Raw genomic sequence first — 22827 nt, 5'->3', positions numbered from 1 at the left:
TCCAGCCCAGGGTGTGATCCTGGAGTCCTGGGATCGAGTCTCACATTGGGCTCCCTGCATGGGGCCTGCTTCTCCCTCTGCCTGTGTCTCTGCCCCCCTCTCTCTCTCTCTCTCTGTGTCTCTCACGAATAAATAAATAAAATCTTTAAAAAAAGAGAGACTAATGGCCTGTCTAATATCAGCTTATAATTCTTGAAGCTGGAACAGGAACTCCTCAGTATGATTTCAAAATTCTTCTTACTCTATACTATTATGATTACATGTATATTTCATCTTCCTTTAACTGAATGTAGCAGGATATAGATGTTCAGATTGTATTGACAGGGAAATATCTCTTTTTGCTTTTCTTCCTTTTATTTATAATAGATGTACGGGATGCCACAAAGTCCCCTCAGCAAATAGGAGGGTTTGAAGATTTAACCTTCACTGCCCTTAAGGAAACACGATCTGGTTAGGAGTTGCTAATAGTTATTGCTCTGAATTTGAAGAGCTATCAAGGTCTGCTGTAGGAGAGCAAAGAATGGATTCTAGAATCCACAGGCTGTATGAAGATCAATGGAGGAACTCCAACACTACCAGGAGGACTTAGAGAAAGTAGAATAAGAGGTGTTTCCAGAAAGTAGCTTGGGAATATGAGAACTGGTCATGGGAGGCGCTCAAAAGGGAGACAATCCCTTTCCTAAAGAAGAGTCATGTGACAAGGCGAAGCACACGTACAGATGCCCAGGTATTTACATTGACCACTCAGTCTATGTTCAATGGAGGAACTTCCAGAGTCTTTACCCAAGGGCCTGCACACTGTTTTGGCGAGAATCACTTTGTGAACAGTGCAGCAGAGTGATAAATACCCATTCTCCCAAACTGTATTTGGCTTATATCTGAGAGACCCATGTGTCCACCTCCCCAGTGCTGCCTCAGCCTAGCTCACAATGCCCCAGGTGATCCTTCTGTTCTAAACAGACCCCATCAGAACCATGTATATCTAGTAGAAGTAGGGGGACTCCTCTCAGCTGTACCTAGAAGGGCTATGTCTAGCATAACAAATGCAAGTGTAAGCTCCCTAGAACTGAAGTAATGGCTATACTAAAGTTTAAAAACGTAGACAACTATTCCCTTGTAATGAGTTTAGTTTTAGTCTTTTATAAGAATTCAGGACCTTTAAAAAAAAAGAATTCAGGACCTTTAAGTTTTTTCTAGTTTTTCTTTCATAAATGGATAAAGGCTTGAAGATATAAAGGACCTCACTTTATTAATTTATAAAATTTTTAAAATTACCTAATTCTGAGACATTTTGTCTAATGTGTATGTATTATTTACATACATATGTTTCTCTTTCCTTTCAAATAATTTAACAGATATAAACTAAACAATGGAGAGGATGCAACTTGATGCTCGGGAAAACAAGATGCATAACTGCGTATTGTTTGTATGACTAACGTGACTTCACTTAACTGTAATCATTTAAAAGTACCAAACATACTACTCTGAATGACTAGTCCTTCAATCATTTTTTTACAGCCAACAAGTTGTCTTCAAGGGTTCTAAACACACAGCAAACTAGATTCTGACTTTGCCTTTATATCTTTAGATTTCCAGAAATATTAAAACCCTACAAAAAGGAAGATTTTTTTTTTTTGGCTTTTATTTTGTTTACTAGCTTTTCTTAGTTTAGACATCAAAATTACCAAAGCGGAGTACATCAGCAATGGGCTTATAGACTGTCTAAAAGCAAATGAGTCACAACAAAAAAATTAAGAGATATACAAAGAGTAAAAGAATGCATGAATAAAAATCCGCCAGGGAATATTTTCCCCCCAGTTCAATAGGGCAAAAGATCTACCATAAAAGAAGCAAACAACCATCCTGAAACTTAATTACATTTCAAAGTAATGTAGTTACATGAAAGGAACAAAACATTTTTGTTCAATAGTTTGCCTACCAGATGGCACTTCTAAATATAGTCATCTAAAACCTTCTGTTTGTTCTATAAATAAAGATGAAAGGAATAGCAATAATAGCTAAGCATTTAAATCACTGGAAATAAAAGAGCACTTTGATTAGGTTTGGAAAAATCTGGTTTATTCTAACAAGGATCTTAAATCTGGGAAGACACAAGTTTGAGGTGAAGCTCAGAATCTCAAGCTTCCGGGACTGCTCTTGTATCTGCTCAAAATGGTTTTCATTCAGGTAGAGGAACAAACCAGGAACTAATCCCAGGATACGTGGGGAAATCTGAAGTAACATAAGAACTCCTAATCAGTAAAGACTCCAAAGGGCTACAGTCCAAATCCCAGAAGTATTTGAGGGTTTGGGTTTTTTGTTTTGTTCTGTTTTTGAAATGAAATAGTTGGGACATGCCCTGTCTTATTTTTGTGAGCTAAAGTGCAAATGTGTAACAGTTAAGGACCGGGACTTTGGAGTCAGGCCCAATATGTGAGCCCAGGCTCTACAAATGGCTGGCAGTATGCTCTTGAGCCAAGTTCCTTACCGTTTTGAGCTCCACTGGCAAAACAGATAGCAATAGGACAGAGTTTTATGGGAATGTACTAATGACAGCGCTTGGCACCTACTAAGTCCCAATGAATTTCAGCTATGTAGTATCACTATTAGTATATATGATCTACATTACATCAGCATATTATTAGGCTTCTGATTTTCTGCTGTCTCAGAGCATGGCGTGATGTGCAGCCAGGTTCTCTGGCAATAATGGAGTTTTAACAGTAGAAGTCAAAGCCTTACCTGGCATTATCTCCAAGTGGTTTCTCCTAGTATAACACTGCCCTCTTCTCACCTGGCTCTTGAAAGTTATCGAGAGTTCGTATGTGGAGGGCAGACCTAAAGATAAAAGTACTTCTTAAGAATTGGTTGTCAGAGGTCAGTCCACCCCAGTCCGTCCATCCTCTAGAATGACTTCATTCTCAGTACTCTCAGCTGACGATCTATAGGCTTTAGTGAAATGACTCAGAGTTCCTTTCGGATCTGGTGAACTAATGGCATGTAGGACCATTCCCATAGACAGCATTGGTACAACACTGCGATTGCATAGAGCTTGTCTTGGCAACTGACCCATGATGTTAAGCAACCTAGTCACTTGGGAGTAGGGTGAGTACCATGTACAAATAAAAGATAAGTTGGAATTGCTTAAACATGATGCAAACTACAATGAATGGAAGACTAGAGTTTAACAGCACTTAAAGTTCTCCTGGGTTGTTTGATGAATTTTACATGAGGAAAGAGCCATTTGAGGGGTCTACAGCCCTCGGCATTAAAAGATGTCTATGGTTAGGTCTTTATCAACAAGGTAATCCTACTTGTTTTCAGTAGTTTAAAACTTGTGATAAAATGTACATAGAATCTACCATTTTAATCATTTTTAAGTGTAGAGTTCAGTAACATTAAATACATCTGCAACGTCGTAAAACCATCATCACTATTTCCAGAAATTTTTTCATCATCCCAAACAGAAACTCTATGCCCATTAAACAACAGCTCCTCACCGATCCTTCTTCCCCTTTGCTTTTGGTAATCACTGCCCTCCTTTCTGTCTTTAGGAATTTGCTTCTTCTAGGAATCTCACCTAAGTGGGATCATTCAATATTTATCCTTTCGTGTCTGGCTTATTTCACTTGGTATAGTGTTTCCAAGGGTCATGGAAATTGTAGCATGTATCAGAATTCCTTTCCTTTTTAGGGCTGAATAATACTCCATTGCACATGTTTACATTTTGTTTTCCATCCATCCATTGATGGCCAGTTGGGTTGCTTCCACCTTTTGGCTACTGTGAATAAGGAACACTGGTATGCCAACATCTCTTTTGAGCTCCTGCTTTCATTTCTTCACGACCCAAAGTAGATTGCTAGATCATACGGTAACCCTTTAACTTTTTGTGGAGCAACTGAACTGCTTCCATGGCTGCTGCACCATTTCACCTCTCCATCAGCAATGCATGCACAAGAGTTCCAATTTCTCCACATCACCACCGACATTTATTTTGTTCTTGTTTTTCTGATAATAACCACCTTGGTGGGTGTGACATGGTCCCTCCTTAGAACTGCTGTGCGAACCATTTCTTTAAAACTACAGAGCAAAAAAATAAAATAATAAAATAAAATAATAAAATAAAATAATAAAATAAATAAAATAAAACTACAGAGCTATTACAACACTTGTCTTAGCTTGAATATAAAAGCCACAAACGTCCTGTGCAAGGCCCAAAAGTGGAAGGTCAAATATGATTATATCTGCTCAATTCTGAGCAGAATAACACCAATTATATCTGCTAAATTTTGAGCAAAATAACACCAATATCTCTCCACATAAAATATAAGCCAATCTTGAGGATCCCTGGCTGGCTCAGTGGTTGAGGGGCTCCTTCAGCCCCGGGCGTGATCCTGGAGACCCGGGATCGAGTCCCACGTCGGGCTCGGCACGGAGCCTGCTTCTCCCTCTGCCTGTGTCTCTCTCTCTCATGAATAAATAAATAAAATCTTAAAAAAAAAAAAAGGCAATCCCGAATTCTGGGATTGCAGCTAAAAATCCTACAGTAAATAAACAGGCCGCTTAGGCTTACCGAAAAGCTGTCACCTGCACAAAACCACCCTCCGCATAACCAAAGCGTCAGGGCTGCAAGACCCGCCTCTGACTTGACCAGAGGGGCAGGACCGCAGCAGCTCCAGCGCGCATGCGCGGCGCGAGGAGCGCCCCCTGCGTCCCTACGTGCGCGGGCCCGCGCGGCGAAGGGGCGGGGCTACGGCGGAGGGCGGGGCTGCGGAGGGGCGGGGCCGCGGCGGAGGGGCGGGGTTGCGGCGAAGGAGCGGGGCAGCGGCGAAGGGGCGGGGCCGCAGAGAAGGGGCGGGGCCAAGAAGGGGCGGGGCTGCGGCGGAGGGGCGGGGTTGCGGTGAAGGAGCGGGGCTGCAGCGAAGGGGCGGGGCCGCGGCGGAGGGGCGGGGCTACGAAGGGGCGGGGTTGCGGCGAAGGGGCGGGGCCGCGGCGGAGGGGCGGGGCCGCGGCGGAGGGGCGGGGCCGCGGCGGAGGGGCGGGGCTACGAAGGGGCGGGGCTCCGCACTCCTGTGGCGGCAGCGATGGCGGCTGTGTCGGGTTCCGTCCGCTTGCAGCGCTGCGTGTCGTCGCCGGCCGGGAGGCACAGCGCCTCCCTGATCTTCCTGCACGGCTCAGGTGGATTACGCCCTAGTTTTCTCCTTGGGGAGCGTCCTGCCCTCGGGTCCCCCAGTGTTGCCGTCGTGGAAGAGTCGCCCCCCCCTCAGGGCTCCGTGGACTCGGAGAGGGCGACCCTCCCCGCTCGCTGGCCCCGCGCGGGGGGACCCGCCGCCTTCCCCGCCGCGGGTTCCCTCTGCCTGGCGGTGCTCGGCCCGTCGTCCTGCTGGTGGCCCTCGTGCCCCCCCCCGGGCCATCCCCCACCCACAACACTGTCTCCACTGCAGCCCTTGCTACCGTGCCCCCCTCCCCCCCCCCCCGGGTTCTCCCTCAAGTCTAAACAGAGCGAGTTAGTAAGGTAAGTTTTCTGCAAGAGACACATAAATTACTTAGTACTCTCAAGGGCCAGCTAGTAGGGATTGGGGTTTTCAGCCGCCTTGGATTCTGTGCCACTTCCTTCCTCCAGCCTCGTACTCCTGTAGACGGGGGAGATGCTGGAGTGGTTTATGGATTATGTCCTTTGTGCGAGGCCCTGTGCCAGGGTCGGAGCGCTTTCTCCCAGTCCTGTCGCCCCTGCTGCTCCTTCTGCCTGTTCCTCTTTCCCCCTCTTGTCCTTACTTAAACCCCCGAGATGGAGCACAAGGTCACCCCCATCTGTAATTGCTTAACGCCTGTCCTCCCCACTTCGCCTGTCCTTCCTCAAGAGTAAGGACCCTTGTGTGTGTGTGTGTGTGTTTTAAAGGACCCTTGTTTTAATCTTTGCATCCCTAGTGCCCGGCCCAGGGTGAGTTCTTGGGAAATATTTTTTTTTTTTTTTTTTTTTAAGAAATGAGATGCAGCCGGTGTCCTCAGGGCGCCTACCTAAAGTCAAAAAACAAAAACAATTCAATTAGTTTGAGTCAGCAGTGGATGGGAGATCACAAGATGGTGCGTGATTTACTGCCAAGAGGATCGTAAGGAGAAAACTGTGGTTAGGCCTATTAAGCATTTGGAAGATGAAGAGCTTGTCGGATTTGAGCGAGAACGTGGGCTCTCAAGCCGGGACTTCTCCTGTAGGCCTAAAGAGGATGGTGGTTGGTTAGTGCGAGGGGATTGGGAAGGTACAAAGGGGAGGCCTCCAATGGGCCAGTTGTGGGAAGTATTTTCATTTTAAAAACAAGTCCAGAGAAGTTGAACAGCTTGCCCAAGGCCACTTGATGTTTCTGTGAGTGTAGTAGGTTTAGGATCTGCACCCAGATCTCTCTGACCCCCCCCCCCCCCCCCCAGAAGGGGTAAGGCGGAAAAACTCTGAGCTAGGCTGTATCATTTTGGAAATAGGGAAGAAATGGGCCAAAGATGTTGAAAGGGAAAGACTTGGCTGATGAAATATATTTAGAAGATGAAGCCAGATGTCTTAAGAGGACATCGATGCTTTACAATTAAGAGACTTATTCCTGGTACTGTTTGGGGCTCCAGGGGTGTTCATTTATAAGCATCCAGAAATGCCCCGATGCTGTAGTCTTTGTAATAAATAAGCTGATTATCTCATAATATCTTTTTTTTTTTTTTAGATTTTATTTATTTATTCATAGAGACAGAGAGAGAGAGAGAGGCAGAGACACAGGCAGAGGGAGAAGCAGGCTCCATGCATGGAGCCCAACGTGGGACTCGATCCCAGGTCTCCAGGATCCCAGCCTGGGCTGCCCGGCACTAGACCGCTGAGCCATCCCGGCTGCCTCCTATCTCATAATATCTTTAGGAAATACTCCTAGACTTTTCTTTGGTCCATGGCCACTTTGCTTAAAGTACTATCCTTACTCTTTTCAATTTCAAATTACTGACCTTTTTTATAGGTTGTAAGCCCAGACTTGTACAATATAAAAAATATATATATTTTTTCCCTTTGTACTTTGGAACAAAGAATTTATCCAAAGAATTCGCCAATTATGCAAATGAAATGCAATTCCTATATAGTTAGAGCTCCATTGCAGTAAATTGAAACCCTTACTGGAAGTCCGATTTTAACGTTTGACTTTATGTGGTTATGTTGTAGATGCTTGGGTTCTGCTTAATCCAAATACGGGCAGACCAGTTTTAACAGTCTTAGCAAAGCTCCTAGAATAAAGTGCTGGTTTTTTAAAAAGTGCACCTTGTGAATGGATGACTGGAGGTTACTTTGTAGCATTAAGTTTTGCTTTTCAAGGTTGAAAAAGTGTATTTAGAGGCAGATTTTTTTTTTTTTTAATCTTAAAAGGCTGAAGTTCTCTGCTAGGATATGGCAGCCATAGAAAAACATATGGGAATGTAATATATAGCCAACTTAGTTTGAGCCTTTCCTACTCCTAAAATACCAAAGAAGTACTTTCTTTCAGGATGATAAAAACAATAGTTTAATTTAGCTTTGTTCAGCTTCCCAACTTAGATTAATTCATTCTATTGTATGCTACCTTAGAACACTATGGTTCTTCTTTTAATGGTATTTTCATGTGTAATTACCAAATTTAATGTCTATATTCCACACTACACCATAAGGTTAACACAGACCCGAACCATGGTATTTTGCTTTCTGCCCTTGTAGTCAGTCTCAGTGAACCAAGTTGACTGTCACTAAAGTTACTAGTAAACCTCTGTGTTGCTAAATGTGGTGAATGTTTTCCAGTCATCTTATTTGAACTGTCAGCAACATTCAGTGTTCTGGAAACACTTGATTCTTTCTACCTATTTATTTCTTTTGATTTATTTTGCAGACTCATCCTCTTCTTTCTGTCCATTAATGTTGGGGTTCCTCAGAATTTGGTCCTAGGACCTCTTTTTTCATTTTGCATTTTTCTCTCCAGGCTAATGTGCATATATACCTGAGGATTCTATTTTTTCCACCATACGATGACATAAATTTGTGTCTCTATTTTAGGTTTCCTTTGTGCTCTGGACATGTTTATCCACCTGCATAATAAGTGTTCATTCATTAATCTGTTCATTCAAGAAATATCTGTTATATGGCCAGCAGTGGCACTGTTCTAGGCTCTAGGCATGTATTGATGAATGAAACAAACAAAAATCCCTGTTCTTGTGGAACTTACATTCCAGTGGAGGAAGGAAATTTTATATAGTGGGTAGAGGTCCAATGGGGGGAAAAAAGTAGGACAAAGAGGATGGGAGGTGCCAGGGGTGATAGTTTTAGATAAGGTGGTCAGAGTAGGCCTCACTATGAGGGTGACACTTCAGCACCTAGACTTGAGTGAGGGAATCATGTGGATGTTGGGTTAGACTTATTGTGGACAAGGGAGAAGCCAGGACAAAGGCCCTGAAGTAGGTTCCCTAACATTCATGGAACAGCAGTCAGGCGTGTGTGTCTGGAGTGAGATGAGCAGGCCAGGATCTTCAAAAGGGTACTGGCACAGATGGTATGGGGCAGGGGTCAGTAAACTCTCCATAAAGGGTCAGATAGCAACTATTTTAGGTTTTGTGAGCCAGATAGGTTTCTTTGACATTTTTCTTTTCTGCTTACTTTCCCTTTTCAATCCTTGTTCTTTCTTTATTTATTTATTTATTTTAGCAACTCTTTAAAAATGTAAAAACCATTCATAGTTTATGACGTTTGTCTTCCACCTGGCTATACTTTGCTCAACTCCGGGTAGAAGACCCTGTAGGCAGTAGAGCAAGTATAGACCTACTGATTCATGTGTTTCCTGTCTCAATGTATAGTTCTATTGTTCATTCATTTGTCCTGGCCAGAAACCTCACGGTTATCCTTGTAACCTTCTACCACTGACCCATCATAATGAACCTATTACTAATCTCTATTAATTTTATCTTCTAAGTATCCTTGTACCTATTTCTGTACATTCCAGCAGCCCCGGTGGCTTAGTGGCGTAGCGCCACCTTCGGCCCGGGGCATGATCCTGGGGACCTGGGATGGAGTCCCACATCAGGCTCCCTGCATGGAGGCTGCTTCTCCCTCTGCCTGTGTCTCTGCCTCTCTCTGTGTGTGTCTCTCGCGAGTAAATAAAATCTTAAAAAATAAAGACTTAATTCTGTACATTCCATTGCTGGACCCCTAATATAAGCATCTGTCACCTGAACAGTAGGCTCCTAAATGAACTCCCCACACCCACTTTTGTCCCTCTCTCCTGTCCACACAGCTGCCAGAGTGACCCTTAGAAGATGGCACCTTTCTGCCAAAAAGTAGCTCCACACTCTTAGGAATTGTCACATCCCCACAGTTTCTCTTGCCTCATCTTGCACTCCCTGCTCTTTCTCATTCTTTAGTGTCCTCCTCCCCCTTCCTATAAAGAATCTTAGCACTTGCCATATTCTGTCCAAGATACTCTTACCTTGTGCACTTCACTTTTCACCATCCTGTAGATCTGAAAACTGTGTCAGTTTGTGTCATTTGTGATCTAAGCATTAAATGAATAAAACTCAGTGGGTAAAATACAAAATGAACTTTGCTTCCCAGAGCTTTTATTCTAGTAATTGTATCCCCGAACTCCTTAGCTGGGTCAGTTCTGAATATAATAAACCCTGGCAGCACCAAGTGTCTCATCTTCGCAGTGGTTACATTTGTCTCTCATATTTATGTATGATTATTTAACTCATGTCTGTTTCTCATAATAAACTGTATCCTCAGTGAGATTAGGGACTCTTTCTTCCTCATCTTGCCATCATTGCCTCTCTAGTAGTGAGCACAGCACCTGACACATTATAATAGGTATTCAGTAGATATATTTTTAGTTGATGTCTTAATGAACTGATTTAAAAAATTAAAAGTTGTTACCTTTAAAATTTTCTCTTCAAGACCACATAACATGGACCTGTATTACCTTCCCTTTTTTTTTTTTTATGGAAATATCCATACATTAATTCTTACATGGATTTTGGTTATTTTTCAGCCTTGGGATGTATAATCAATATTTTACATGATGTAAACCTATTATCAAAATAAATTTAGATTTCTTCAAGTGAGGGGTGCCTGAGTGGCTCTGTGGTTGAGCATTGGCCTTTGGCTCAGGTCCTGATCCCGGGGTCTTGGAATCGAGTCCCTGTGGGGAGCCTGCTTCTCCCTCTGCCTATGTCTCTGCCTCTCTCTGTATGTCTCTCATGAATAAATAAATAAGTATTTTTTTAAATAAAAAAGAAAGATTTCTTCAAGTTAAAGTAAGCTGAATACCCCTTTTGAAAAATTTTGTTATTTTTACCAAAAAAATTGCTTTAGGTTGTTTAACTACAAAAGTTTATATGCACCTCAGAAATTTACTGTTTTTATGAATAAGATGAGAAATGACAGTATTTAAAATCAGATACAGAAATAATTTTTTTTTAGAAAAAAATAATTTACTTCATGTATTTGTGCCTGTTATACCCTTTAAACAAACAAGGAACTGAAAATTCAAACAAGGTCTTTATTTATTTATTTATTTATTTATTTATTTATTTATCTATCTATTTATTTATTTTTTAAGATTTTATTTCTTTATCCATGAGAGACACAGAGAGAGAGAGGCCAAGACACAGGTAGAGGAGAAGCAGGCTCATGCAGGGAGCCTGACGCGGGACTTGATCTCGGATCTCCTGGACCATGCTCTGGGCTGAAGGCAGTTGCTAAACCGCTGCGCCACCCAGGGATCCCTCAAAACAAGGTCTTTAAGGTGATTGTGGTGTAATTATTTTTACATATGGAGATTTTTTTTGTATTCCTTGTTCCAGCCTCTGCGTGTTATGAAATTTACATAGACTGCTTTTAAATATGCTGTGTTATCAAAATGATTTCTCTTTATATTTTGTGATCCATCAGGTGATTCTGGACAAGGATTGAGAACATGGATCAAGCAGGTTTTAAATCAAGAGTTAACATTCCAACACATAAAAATTATTTATCCAACAGCTCCTCCCAGGTATGCAATAATTTATCTCACTGCTTAGTATAACTGTGGCATAAAATGTATATAAGTAGATGTACCAGCTAAATGTTCTTTAAACGTAATTCTGTATTTAAAATATTTTGAATTGGGGTACCTTTTGCCCAGAACTTTTTTTTTTCCAATTCCACAATTGGGCCAAGTTTTACGAGACGAAAAATTTCTTCACTCTTTGTAAAGCATTCCCTGAAGCTCTTAACTTAGACTTTGTCCTAAGCACAGCCTATAGAACTCTGCTTCCTTTGTCCCTAAGATTGCTCATCTTTCAAATTCTCTTTTCCCTTTGTTTACTCCTAAAAGAAACTGCTCTTAACAAATATAAGCTTTCTAATAATTTAGTTATGCCAGAGTCCATAATTTCTGGCAAAGGGTTTCATGGCATTCTTTCTATACTTAAAAAGATTTAGAAACAATGTTAAGCTTTTTGAATCAGTAAACCAGAATAGGAATGTGATATTGACTACTTAATAAAATATTTAGATTATATAGTCAGTAGATGTGTTTAATAAAAATACACGGTCAGGAGATTGGTATAGTTTTAAAGTCATACTGTTTTTTATAATTATTAGCATCTGCATAGGCTTTTTATCCTGAGCACATATTTTAAACTGGGGTTTGCAAATACTTTTTTTGGGTAAGCAAACTAATGTGCTGAGCTGTGCATCCCTATCTGATTTCCCATTATCTGTTCCTGATTTGTTCTTATTAATTATGCTGTGTGCTTATGCAAATCCATTTTGGTTTTTTGATTGTTGTGTGTTTTTTTTTTTTTTTTCCTAAGTTGTATTGAGAATCAGAACCAGAACTTCAAGGACCTTCTTATGTGCAATTAAGATTTTACTTATCTCAATTGATAGACTCGAAAGAGGTAGAACAATAAAATAATTTTGTTGTAAAATTTAAGATTCAAAAAGTTATTTCAATATAATCTTAAACTGGTTTAGTAGTTTGGTAGTGCAAATAAAAGACTAATAACCAAGGGGTTATTTTTGTATTTTAACTCAGATGTTTTTGAAATGTCAAAAGAGCTTGTCATTTGCTATTGGTTTTCAGAGTAAGTGAAGTTTAGAAGGAGAAAGACTGTGATATTTCCTATGGAGATGGGAAAGATAAGTTCATTTCATCCTAAATGTAAATATAATTGATAAAATTGAATGGAAGATCATTAGAAACAGATTCTAGAATTAATACTTTCAGCTTATGAATTTTATATCATTACCAGCTTTGATAGGTGTTCCAGGCCAGTGTACCTCAAAATGTAGGCCAGAAATATTTCTGAGAATCCAAAAATCTTCATGTGCACTCAGTATTATTTGTGGATGCTGTTGTGTTTAAGTAAAATATAAAATCACTCAACTCTTTCACTGAATTCATGGTAACATTTTGATATTATATATTTTCATTGTCACCTGTTTGAACAGGCTGTCAAACATTTTGAACCATGCTGACCAATGAAATGTAATACGTGAATTTAAATTTTCTTGGCACCACATTAAAAAAAGGAAAAACAAGTAAATTGATTTTAATAATATATTTTACTTAACTTACTATATCCAAATTATTATCATATCAACATATAATCAATATAAAATTATTAAAGTAACAATTTACATTCTTTTATTCATTCTAAATCTTTGAAATCTGGTATATATATCTTACATGCGCAGTACATCTCAATTTGGATGCTGATCAATTAAATTTCTATTAAATAATTATTTACTCAAAACAAAAACACTAATTTGAAAAGAAATATGCCCACCCGTGGGTTTATTATTGCAGCATTATTTACAGTAATGAAGATATGGAAGCAGCCCAAGTGCCACCGAAAAATGAATGGATAAAGATTTGGCGTGTGTGTGTGTGTGCGTGTGTGTGTGTGTGTGACACTGGAGTATTACTCAGCCATAAAAATGAGTGAGATCTTGCCACTTGCAGCAAGATGGATGGACCTAAAGGGTATTATGCTAAGTGAAATAAGTCAGACAAATACCATATGATCTCATTTTCATGTGGAACATTAAAAAACAAATAGAAACAAAAAAACAGACTTAAATGCAGAGAACAAACTGATAGTTGCCAGAGAGGAGGTGAGTGGGGGGATCAGTGAAGCAGACAAAGGGGATTAAGAGGTAGAAATTTCCATTTATAAAGTAAATAAATCACATCATCTTCACAGAGATGAAGAGTACAGCATAGAGAATATAGTCAATAATGTAATAACATTTGGTGACAGATGGTGACTGCACTCATCATGGTGAACACCGAGCAATGTATAGAATTGTTGAATCACGTTGTATATCTGAAACTAATATAACACTGTATGTTACTTATACTTCAATTAAAAAATTACCTTAAATAAAAGTGAAAGTTCAGTGGCTGGTTAAATTACGTGCATTTTTAAATGCTATATAGCTCTATGTGGCTAGAAATTACCATTTGGGACAGTATAATTTGAGACTTTAAAGAGGAGGTCCCATATATTATAGTACATTAAAGATGACTATCCTAGATCAAATCATCATTTTTACTTAAATTTCTCATGGATTATAGTGCTTGGAGTTGTTAGATTTCTTTTGTTGAAATGATGAAGTGATTTAAATTGTTAGTTCTCAAGCACAGATGGTTCTCCCTCAGAGAACATTTGCAATGTTGGGAGACATTTTTGGTTCTCAGAACTGGCCGGAGAGGCAGCATAAGAGGCTACTGGCATCTTGGTTAGAAACCTGGGATGCTGCTAAACGTCCTACACAGCAAGAGACAGCCCCCACAACAGAGAATAATCCAGCCCCAAATCTCAGTAGTGCCCAGCCTGAGAAACCCTGCTTTAAATTACACCTTTCTCCCACACATACTAGATGATTAGTATCTTGATTCTCTGTTAGAGGGAAAAAAAAAAATGTTGCAGTGTGGTCAGCTGTTTATATTTTAGAAAAACAAATATATGAGGTAATTAAAATATGAATGGTATCATTGTCTTTGAATCAATACAAAAAGAAGTTGAGATTGCACCTAAGAACAGTTCTTTATGTACTAGGCTTTCTTTATTTTTAGATTTAATTACTCTAGGTCAGAAACGTTAAATACAAAATTCAACTTTCCTTCAAAATTTACTCTTGAGAGCATGGGATTGTGAAGCTTTGCTTCCTTGTTTTCACTGGTTATAAGATTCCTAAAAGGGAGAAATTAAAACCTCACAATTGAGTAAACTTTGCAGTTTTCCATTCAGAAACTTGAGAGCTTTTCAAAAATTTTCAGAAAGAGTGTGTTTATATGTTTTTAGTCCAAATAAGATCTACATTGTGGGTTATTACATCTCAGACCCCTATCCTTGGTTAGAGGCATCATATATGACAGTGAAATGAAACACATTATAATTGAGGATAGTAATGCCAGTTAATTTGCTATCAATATACAAATCAAGTAAGTTTGTAAAATGTTTGTTGCTTTCAAACATAAATACCAGAACCCTCAACTGACCTAGAAAAGTTATTTTGTGTCAGATATTCAGCAAGTTGTACATTCTGTAGCTCTGCTGTATTTCATTGGTCCTTTCCCACATTGGAAATCAAATGTCACTGATCAAGGATTACCAATGGCTCCAGACATTTCAACTTTATGATCTTCTAAATGTTGGAAGGGATCTTATAACGAGCCAGTATAACAAGCAAGAACTGGTTCAATGTTTTATTATATTAGAAAATCTATTTCAACATTGTGAAATAGTGTGAAATCATTTTTCTTTTGTTCTGTGAACAGTGAAGAAATCAGCAAATCTTCCAAATGTCTCAGACTCTCAGAGCAATTAGAAACTTTATTTAATATGTAATTTAAAGTTACAAGATCTGAACTATTTCACTTTCAAAAATGAACCACATCCTTATTGATTGAGGATTTTGCAGTCTTAGTTCATCTTACATCTCATTGAAGTTTTGGTACATGCTATTTCCTTTCTGTTTTAATGTGTTTCAAGATTATTTTGACTTAAGTACATGGGCCCAGAATCGAAGTAGTTAGGACACTAGATACTAGTGTTTAAATACTTCATTCTCTTGTCCTTTTTGAAATTGGTAACGATGCTTTCTTTAGTTTCATAGTGAATTAAGTGTAATACATTTTAAGCATTTTCGTATTTTTAGACCTAATTCTCTGTCTCACAAATAATCGTTTCTTATTTTTTTTCCCATTAAATCGTGTTTGGTAGTTATGTAGTATGACTCCTGTTCACAATCTGACCTCTTTTCCCTATGCTTTTTCCAGACTGTTCAATCAGTCCGGCTCTAGTGCCCTTAGATTTTAGCACTATTAGTGGTGATTTTATATAAATATAGTTAATAAAAATTTGTCCTAGAGGAACAATATTTTGGAGCCTTTTTACATTTTCCTAACTAAAAATAAAAACTTGAGTAAACCACAAGTATCGTAAAAAGTAAATGGCCACTATTAAGACTATCATCCTATCTTTAATATCTTTAATGTCTTAAGTGTTTATTTAGTTGTGCAAATGTGAGTTCATACTAAACATATGATTATAAATTCTGCCTTTTTTCACTTAAAACTGTATTTAATGATTTCTTCCTATAATGATTTCAATTCCTTTTGTTTAGGGAGTTAACTTTTCTAAATTGTTTTTCAAGAATGGACAGTTTACAGTATTACTAACAGTAATATTTAGCATTAATTTATTTTAAAAAACATTTTCTCATTTTATTACTGAAGCTCTCTGAGGTTTATCAGTTATCATATAAACAGTGCTTTCTATATCACTAATTCAACTTAGCAGTTTACTGAACTAATGTGTTTAGGTAAAAATATAGATAAGTGATTTTTTTTCCTTGTACACTCAAAATTCTTTAAATATTTTTTCTTGGTCACAAAATTGTTGCCTTTACAATGATATCTACCTTATAATTTAACAGCATCTGACACATAACAGACTGAGAATTAAAATACATAAAAATATCAAAACAGGAACAGAGTACTAATTTGTTGATTAATTCTAAGCTTAGTTAATGGATAAAAGCTTTGCAAATATGTGTAGTTATATTTACGTTTTATTCATTTTTGTGCCATTTATATTTAAGTTTATTATATATTAGTAAAAGTAAAAGTTATGTGGTACATATTCAGAGTAACAAATAATAGTAATATATAAGCAATAAATTCACTTGTTATTCTTCTGATTACTTTGAATCAGCAATCTGATATGTGCTGTACAATGTAGAACCTTTGAGAAACCAATACTTCAGTTAAGAAGGAAAAATGAAGACATTTAGAGATAGGTCATCTAATTCTCATTTAAAATAAAATTGTGAAGGCTATTAATGCAGAATTTATCAGTTTTAGGTCTTAAAATTTGCATGTCTAAAATGAACAGATTGGCCTGGATCTCCAAAATCCTTTACAGTCATTGACTTTTTGAATTTTAGGTCTCTTAAGATTTTATGCAGTATAAGAAAGAACCAGTAATGTAATACTCTTCTTTTGTGCCACAGTGTTAGACCAATAGGTCAGGGAAATATCCAAGATATACTATTGTTCAGCAGGCTATTGAAGATAGAATTATTGTAGTACAGTAGTTAAGAATATGATCTTTTGATTAGCCTGCCTGGGTCTGAATCAAGATTTTTCTACATAGGCTTTAAGATCTTGAGCAAGGTATTTCACCTCTCTAATGGTGTCACAACTTCCTGAAATGCAAAATAGAGGTGGTAATTGTATTTACCTCAAAGGGTTATCATGAGAATATATGATGTTATTGAGTATATATGTAAATTCTCCAACATGATGTCTGACATAAATAAAACAAGCACTCAATAAATGTTAGTTATTAGTAGTAATCTATGGTATCCCTGTGAGCAGGATGTAGAAATATTATCCAAAGGATTAATCGCTGATAATTCTTGAAGAAATTTTCCAGACCTATGTGTGTGGGTTGTATTGTCAAGGACTATTTGGGTTAGCAGTTTTATTTTCACATACATGAGTTTTATCTTCATACTGTTCAAATTCCCAGATGACATAAAGCTGAGAAAAATAATGAATATATTGAATAATAAAATGGAAATCTGAAATGATCTGATAGTCTAGAATAGGATGAGCATACTATAGCCTGTGGGTTTAATATGGCCAAACACCTATTTTTGTAAATAAAGTTTTATTGGAATACAACCACACTCTCTCACTTACATATTATCTATGGTTGCTTTTGTGCTATAAAATGGAGATCAGTAGTTGTCAAAGAGACTATATGGTCCACAGAGCCTAAAAGTATTTACTCTGTGGCTTTTACAGAAAAGGTTTGCTGACCCCTGGCCTAATGCAGTAGCTTTCAGAATTTTTAAACTCCAGCTCACAATGGGTTATATATTTTACTTGCTGATCCTGTACATACATTTCAGTGATTAAAGTATTATAAATACTAGGGCATAGGGTTGCCAGCTCTATTTAGCAATGAAGAAACAATATTTGAGACATATTTATACTAAAATAGTATTTATTGTTTATCTGAAATTAAAATTTAACTGGTGTCCTGTATTTTATCTGCAACTCCATCTGGTTGTTACCCCCAGAGAGTTTGATTTAATTGGTTTGGGATGTGGCCAAGGCAGAAAGATTTTTAAAAGCTTCATTTCTTATTCTTATATGCAGCCAAAGGTGAGATCCACTGGTCTAGCAATCATAAAAGTTTGAACTAGGTCACTGTGGTGGAAATGCAATATAAGCAGTCAATTCAGTAGAGATTCACACAGCAGAAACTGGGAAAAATTGAAAATTAGGGGAAAGGAGAAGGTGGTGATGTTAATTTAGGGAATCTATGAGAAGATTATACATTCAATGACTTAATATGCAATGTGTTTTGTATGGGGCATTTTAAATTTAGCATTTGGCCTGATATTCATGAGGTAGCACCCATGGAATTTTTTTTTTTTTTTTTTTTTTTTTTTTTACTCTACAGTTTATTGAAAAATTGGAGTTTTAAACTGGAAGACAAATGTTTTTAAAATATACTGTTCCCAGTAAGAATCATCTGGGAAATTATTCAGTCTCTCAAATTCTGATTGAGAATAGGTATGAGACAGAGCTCATAATTTGCGTCTTAAAGAGCACCACTTCTGATGTAGGTAGATTCAAAGGGTCTGTCAACCATTTGTACTCAAGTATACCAGCATGTTTATAAAAAAAAAAAAATTACAGAATCTTTCTTCCCACTTCTGAAAACTGAAATAGATTTTGAGAGTGATCTGGCTCCCTGTGTCGTTTTTCTGCATCAAAATTTGAGAGCTCTTACTTTGGAAAATATAGGTTAAATTGAAATAGAGTTTCAAAAACATTTTTGCAGGAGATAACTTTTTAAAATATCTCTATTACTTCTGTGCTTGAGATTGTTTGAGATATTTTAAGTTTGGAAAAAGATACTAATGAAAACAAAGTAAAAGAAGGGGAAAAGATATGTTATATAAACAGTAAACATAGGGAAGTTGACATACTATATTATTATTAAATAAAGTATACTACAAGGTGGTATTACCAGAGATAAAAATGAACATTTATAAGCTAAAAGTAGATGTTAAAGAGGAAGACCATGGGCAAGTCCTTAATAATATTGCTTATATGCACGTGCATAGAAAAAGGATAGAACTAAAGAGAGAAGCAGACTAATCTTTAATCATTGTTGAAGATTTTAATCCTCATTCTTCAGGATCTAATAAGATAGATCTAATAGACTAGAATAATAGAACAATTTAGGAAAAGAATGTGGCTAAGCAGATACAAAATTTGATTAGTACTATAACTATTTTGAACATTGACATTTATAGAACTCTATATAAAAAAAGCTTGTAGGACAGTCACCAAGAAATGACATAGAAAAAAGATCATAAGGATGGATGAGTATCAAAAGACGGAAATTGCACAGAATATTTTCTGTGATAAGAATGGGATGAAATTAGAAGTCAACAGCAATAGGATATTTAGAATACTTCCAAATATTTGGAAATTAACAACATTTCTAAATGTGAAAATAAATAAAGGATATCAACACAAATCCTAAAGGGAATAAAGGGAACTATCATGAACAGCTTTATACTAATAAATTTGAACAGTTACAAAAAAAGATAAAAATTCAATGAGAAATACAAATAACAAAAATAAAGTAAAAATCAAAATACCCTCATTATTATGAAAGAAATTAAATTTATTATCAGCACCTTCACACAAGAAACCTTCTGGTCCAAATAATTACACTAGTAAATATTATTGAACATTGAAGTAAGAAACAAACTCAGGAAACAGGAGCATTTCCTAAAACATCTTAAGAGACCAGTATAAACCTGATAACAAAACTTAACAGACATTCAAGAAAAGGAAACTACAAATCAATATCTCTCATGAACAAATATGTAAAATTCCTTAAAAAATACTAGCAAATCAAATTCAGCTACATATAAAATGGATAATACATTGTGACCAGATGGAGTTTATCCCAGGATTGAAGAGTTAGCTTTACATTTGAAAAGCCATCAATGTAATCACTGTGTTAATAAAATGAAAGATCAAAAATCATGTTTATTTCAAAGGATACAGAAAAGCATTTAACCAATTCATAAAGAAAACTCTGAGCTAATAAGGTAAAGAATGAAATTTCCTCAACATAATAAAAGGTGCATAGGAAAAAACTTGTAACTAACACCATATTTAATGATGAAGTACTGAATGCTTCCCCTCAAAGATTACGTAGGAGGAGTCCTTTAATTCTGTTCAACAATGTATGGAAGTTCAAACATAAGGCAAGACAATGAAATAAAAAGAAGAGAAAGTAACGGTGCCTTTATTCCCAGATAATATAACTGTTTACACAAAGATCATAAGGAATCTACTAAATAACTAGAAATAAGTGAATTTAGGAAGACATCAGGTTGCAAGAGTAAGATACTAAAATTAAATCCATTTTTATGTATTCACAACAAATAATAGTATGTCTTTTTTCATCTTTTTACTTTTAGCCAGTGTATCATTATATTTAAAGTGGGTTTCTTACAGACCTATATTTTTGAGCTTTGTTTTTTGTCTTTAACCAATGTGATAGCTTCTTTTAAGTGATTTGTTTAGACCATTTACATTTAATATAATTATTGATAATGTTTGGTTTAAGTCTACAGCTTTTTGTTCCTCTTTCTCCCTCTGCCATCTTCTTTATGGATAATTTGGATATTTTTAATACTCCATTTCACTTATCTATTTTAATTTTTTCCCAATTGCTCTAGGGATTACAAGAAATATAAACTTTTCACATAGTTAGATTTTTACCACTTTACATGAAATGTGGGAAGCATACAACCATATCGTTTCCTTTATCTCCTCCCTTGTTGTGCTTGTCATGTGTATTTCATTTATGTATGTTGAAAACTCTATCAAAACGCAGTTATAAATTTTGTTTTCAATAGTCATACATATTTTAAAGAGCTGAAGGGGAGAACAATAGTCTATTATATTTATCAAGTTGTAGTCTATTACAGCATGTCAGTATGTTTTGATTAAATTGTAAATTGCCATTATGACTATAAGGTATTCCTTTTCCTCAACCCTATTTAATAGATGTTTTTAATCAGCTAAGTTAGGGGAACGTTAAGTAAAAGTCAGCAATTAACTTGCCATGTTGATTTAAATGGAAAATATTGCTTCACTTTTTTCATTATTAATTTGGACTTCATTTAATTGAAGTGCTCAATAAAGATTTTTGTTTCTCTAACATACTTTAGTTGTATTTGTAATTAGAGGTTTTCTTGTTTTGGGCTTACTATTAGAATTTCCATTTTAAAAATAATAGCAATTTTTTAACAAGCCAATTAATAACTTATATGATGATATAAATTGCTCTGTGTTTTGAAAAATTCTAAAAGTAGTAAGATTTGCATAGTGCCTCTACCGTTTGATTACTATTTTTCCAGTGAAGTGAATATTTTTTATTAAATGTATTCCAAAATAGGGTTAGATACTTTTGATTTAGGTATAGATAACAATGGATTCATTTTTGTTCTCTCACTTGGGATTCAGTTCCTATCTGATGCTCAATATTAGGAGATTGCTGTCCTGATACCAATAAACCTGTACTTCCAAGTACACTTCACTGATAAGGAACCTACTAAAAACAGCTATTTTGAAGAAGTAATTTTGAAGAAATAATTTTACTTCTTTGGTAATTATTTTAAATAGCACACTTAAATACTCATAAGTAAAAACTTTTCTTAGAAACATGTGTATAGGGCAGCCCTGGTGGCTCAGCGGTTTGGCACCATCTTCAGCCCAGGGTGGGATCCTGGATACATGGGATCAAGTCCCATGTCGGGCTCCCTGCATGGAGCCTGCTTCTCCCTCTGCCTGTGTCGCTGCCTCTCTCTCTCTCTCTCTCTCTCTCTCTGTGTCTCTCATGCATAGATAAATAGAATCTTAAAAAAAAAAAAAAAAAGAAAGAAACGTGTATGTTTGGGTTTTTTTAAACAACAAAAGAAAAATTTGACCTTTTCTTAGAAATTGCAGAATGGATTTTACAGAAATTAAAGTCAAAGGATATTCAGAGCAAAATAGGCCAATATTAGATACTCTCTTATTTCTTGCTGACCGAAATTATTCCCAGTGACATAAATGATTATTGATATTCATCATTTGACAAATACTTGTTCTTGGCACTGAGGGTATTGCTGTGGAAAAGAAATGGAAAATAAAAGAGCAACTAAATATATTCATTTCAAATAATGATAAATTCTATGAAGACAGTTAAATAGGGTAATGGAATAGAGTGTGTGTGTGTGTGTGTGTGTGTGTGTGTGTGTGTTTTAGGGTGGAGGAGAGGTACACTTTAAATCATAGGGTCAAAGAAGGCTTTCCTAAGGAAGAGACATTTGATCTGAGCCCTAAGTGATCCGTGGAAGCCCACCATGTGGAAGTGTGGTGCAGAGCATTCCAGGTAGAGAGAATATCAGATGCAAAGTCACTGGATCAATAATGAGGCAGTCCTGTTTGAAGAAAAACAAGAGGGAAATGGACCTGGACCTGGTAATTGCTGGGGAAGTTCTATGAAATGACACAGAGGAAGACTGGAGCCACATGATGTTATCTTAAAGGTTGTGAATGACCTTTTGATTTTATGACTTTTAGAAAATACAGATCAAAACAGAACTTGGTATCAAGCTGAATGTTCACTCTTGTTTTTCAGCCTTGGACATTTTATTCCAGCTTAATATTTTACCAGTATGTTTGATTGATTGATTGATTTAGGAGCCACACAGATGTTCTTTTGCCAAGCATATTTATTTATTGTGGTAATGTCTGAGCTATTTTATACTAGCTAATAAAGTGATTTATTTGAGGGAAAAGGTGAATGAGTATAACATATGTGCCAGTTTGTTTAGCTGTTTTGAGAATCAGTCTTATTTTTATGCTTTCTTTAAAGATTATTCTAACATATTAAGAGAATTATGCATTCTTGATTATGTTTTCTTAACAAAAAAGTTCTAAATTATTCTTTGCCTCATTAAATTTTCCCAATTATCTCCTTTGAACAAATTCTAATTCTGTTAGAGAATTGAGGGAACAAAAAACTACTATGTTCGTGAAATTTACATTGGGATTCCACCTCCGTGGAGTATCTATGACTGATTAAGGCACTGTCAAAGACAAAAAGTTAAGTGAGTGTCATTTTTTTCTGTTAATGGCTGAGTTCCCAGAATGATTCAGATTTTAGCCTATGATATCATCCTTATTTAAGTGTTTAGACAGA

The 22827-nt window shown here is 36.8% G+C and overlaps 1 protein-coding gene across 1 annotated transcript in view; it reads left to right on the top strand.

Moving 5' to 3' along the window:
* Positions 1-5039: 5039 nt before the first annotated feature.
* Positions 5040-22827, top strand: part of LYPLAL1 (lysophospholipase like 1) — a 36502-nt gene continuing 18714 nt past the window's right edge. Inside the window, exons 1-2 of the mRNA XM_072814980.1 lie at positions 5040-5175; positions 10928-11027. Of these exons, the coding sequence (XP_072671081.1) occupies positions 5082-5175; positions 10928-11027 (194 nt within the window). The 5' untranslated portion in view covers positions 5040-5081. The remainder of the gene's footprint in view (positions 5176-10927; positions 11028-22827) is intronic.

Source organism: Canis lupus, chromosome 38, assembly GCF_048164855.1.
Source record: "Canis lupus baileyi chromosome 38, mCanLup2.hap1, whole genome shotgun sequence".
Lineage (NCBI taxonomy): Eukaryota > Metazoa > Chordata > Mammalia > Carnivora > Canidae > Canis > Canis lupus.
Note: the sequence above shows the minus strand (reverse complement) of the source record. Positions and strands in the feature narration are given on the sequence as shown.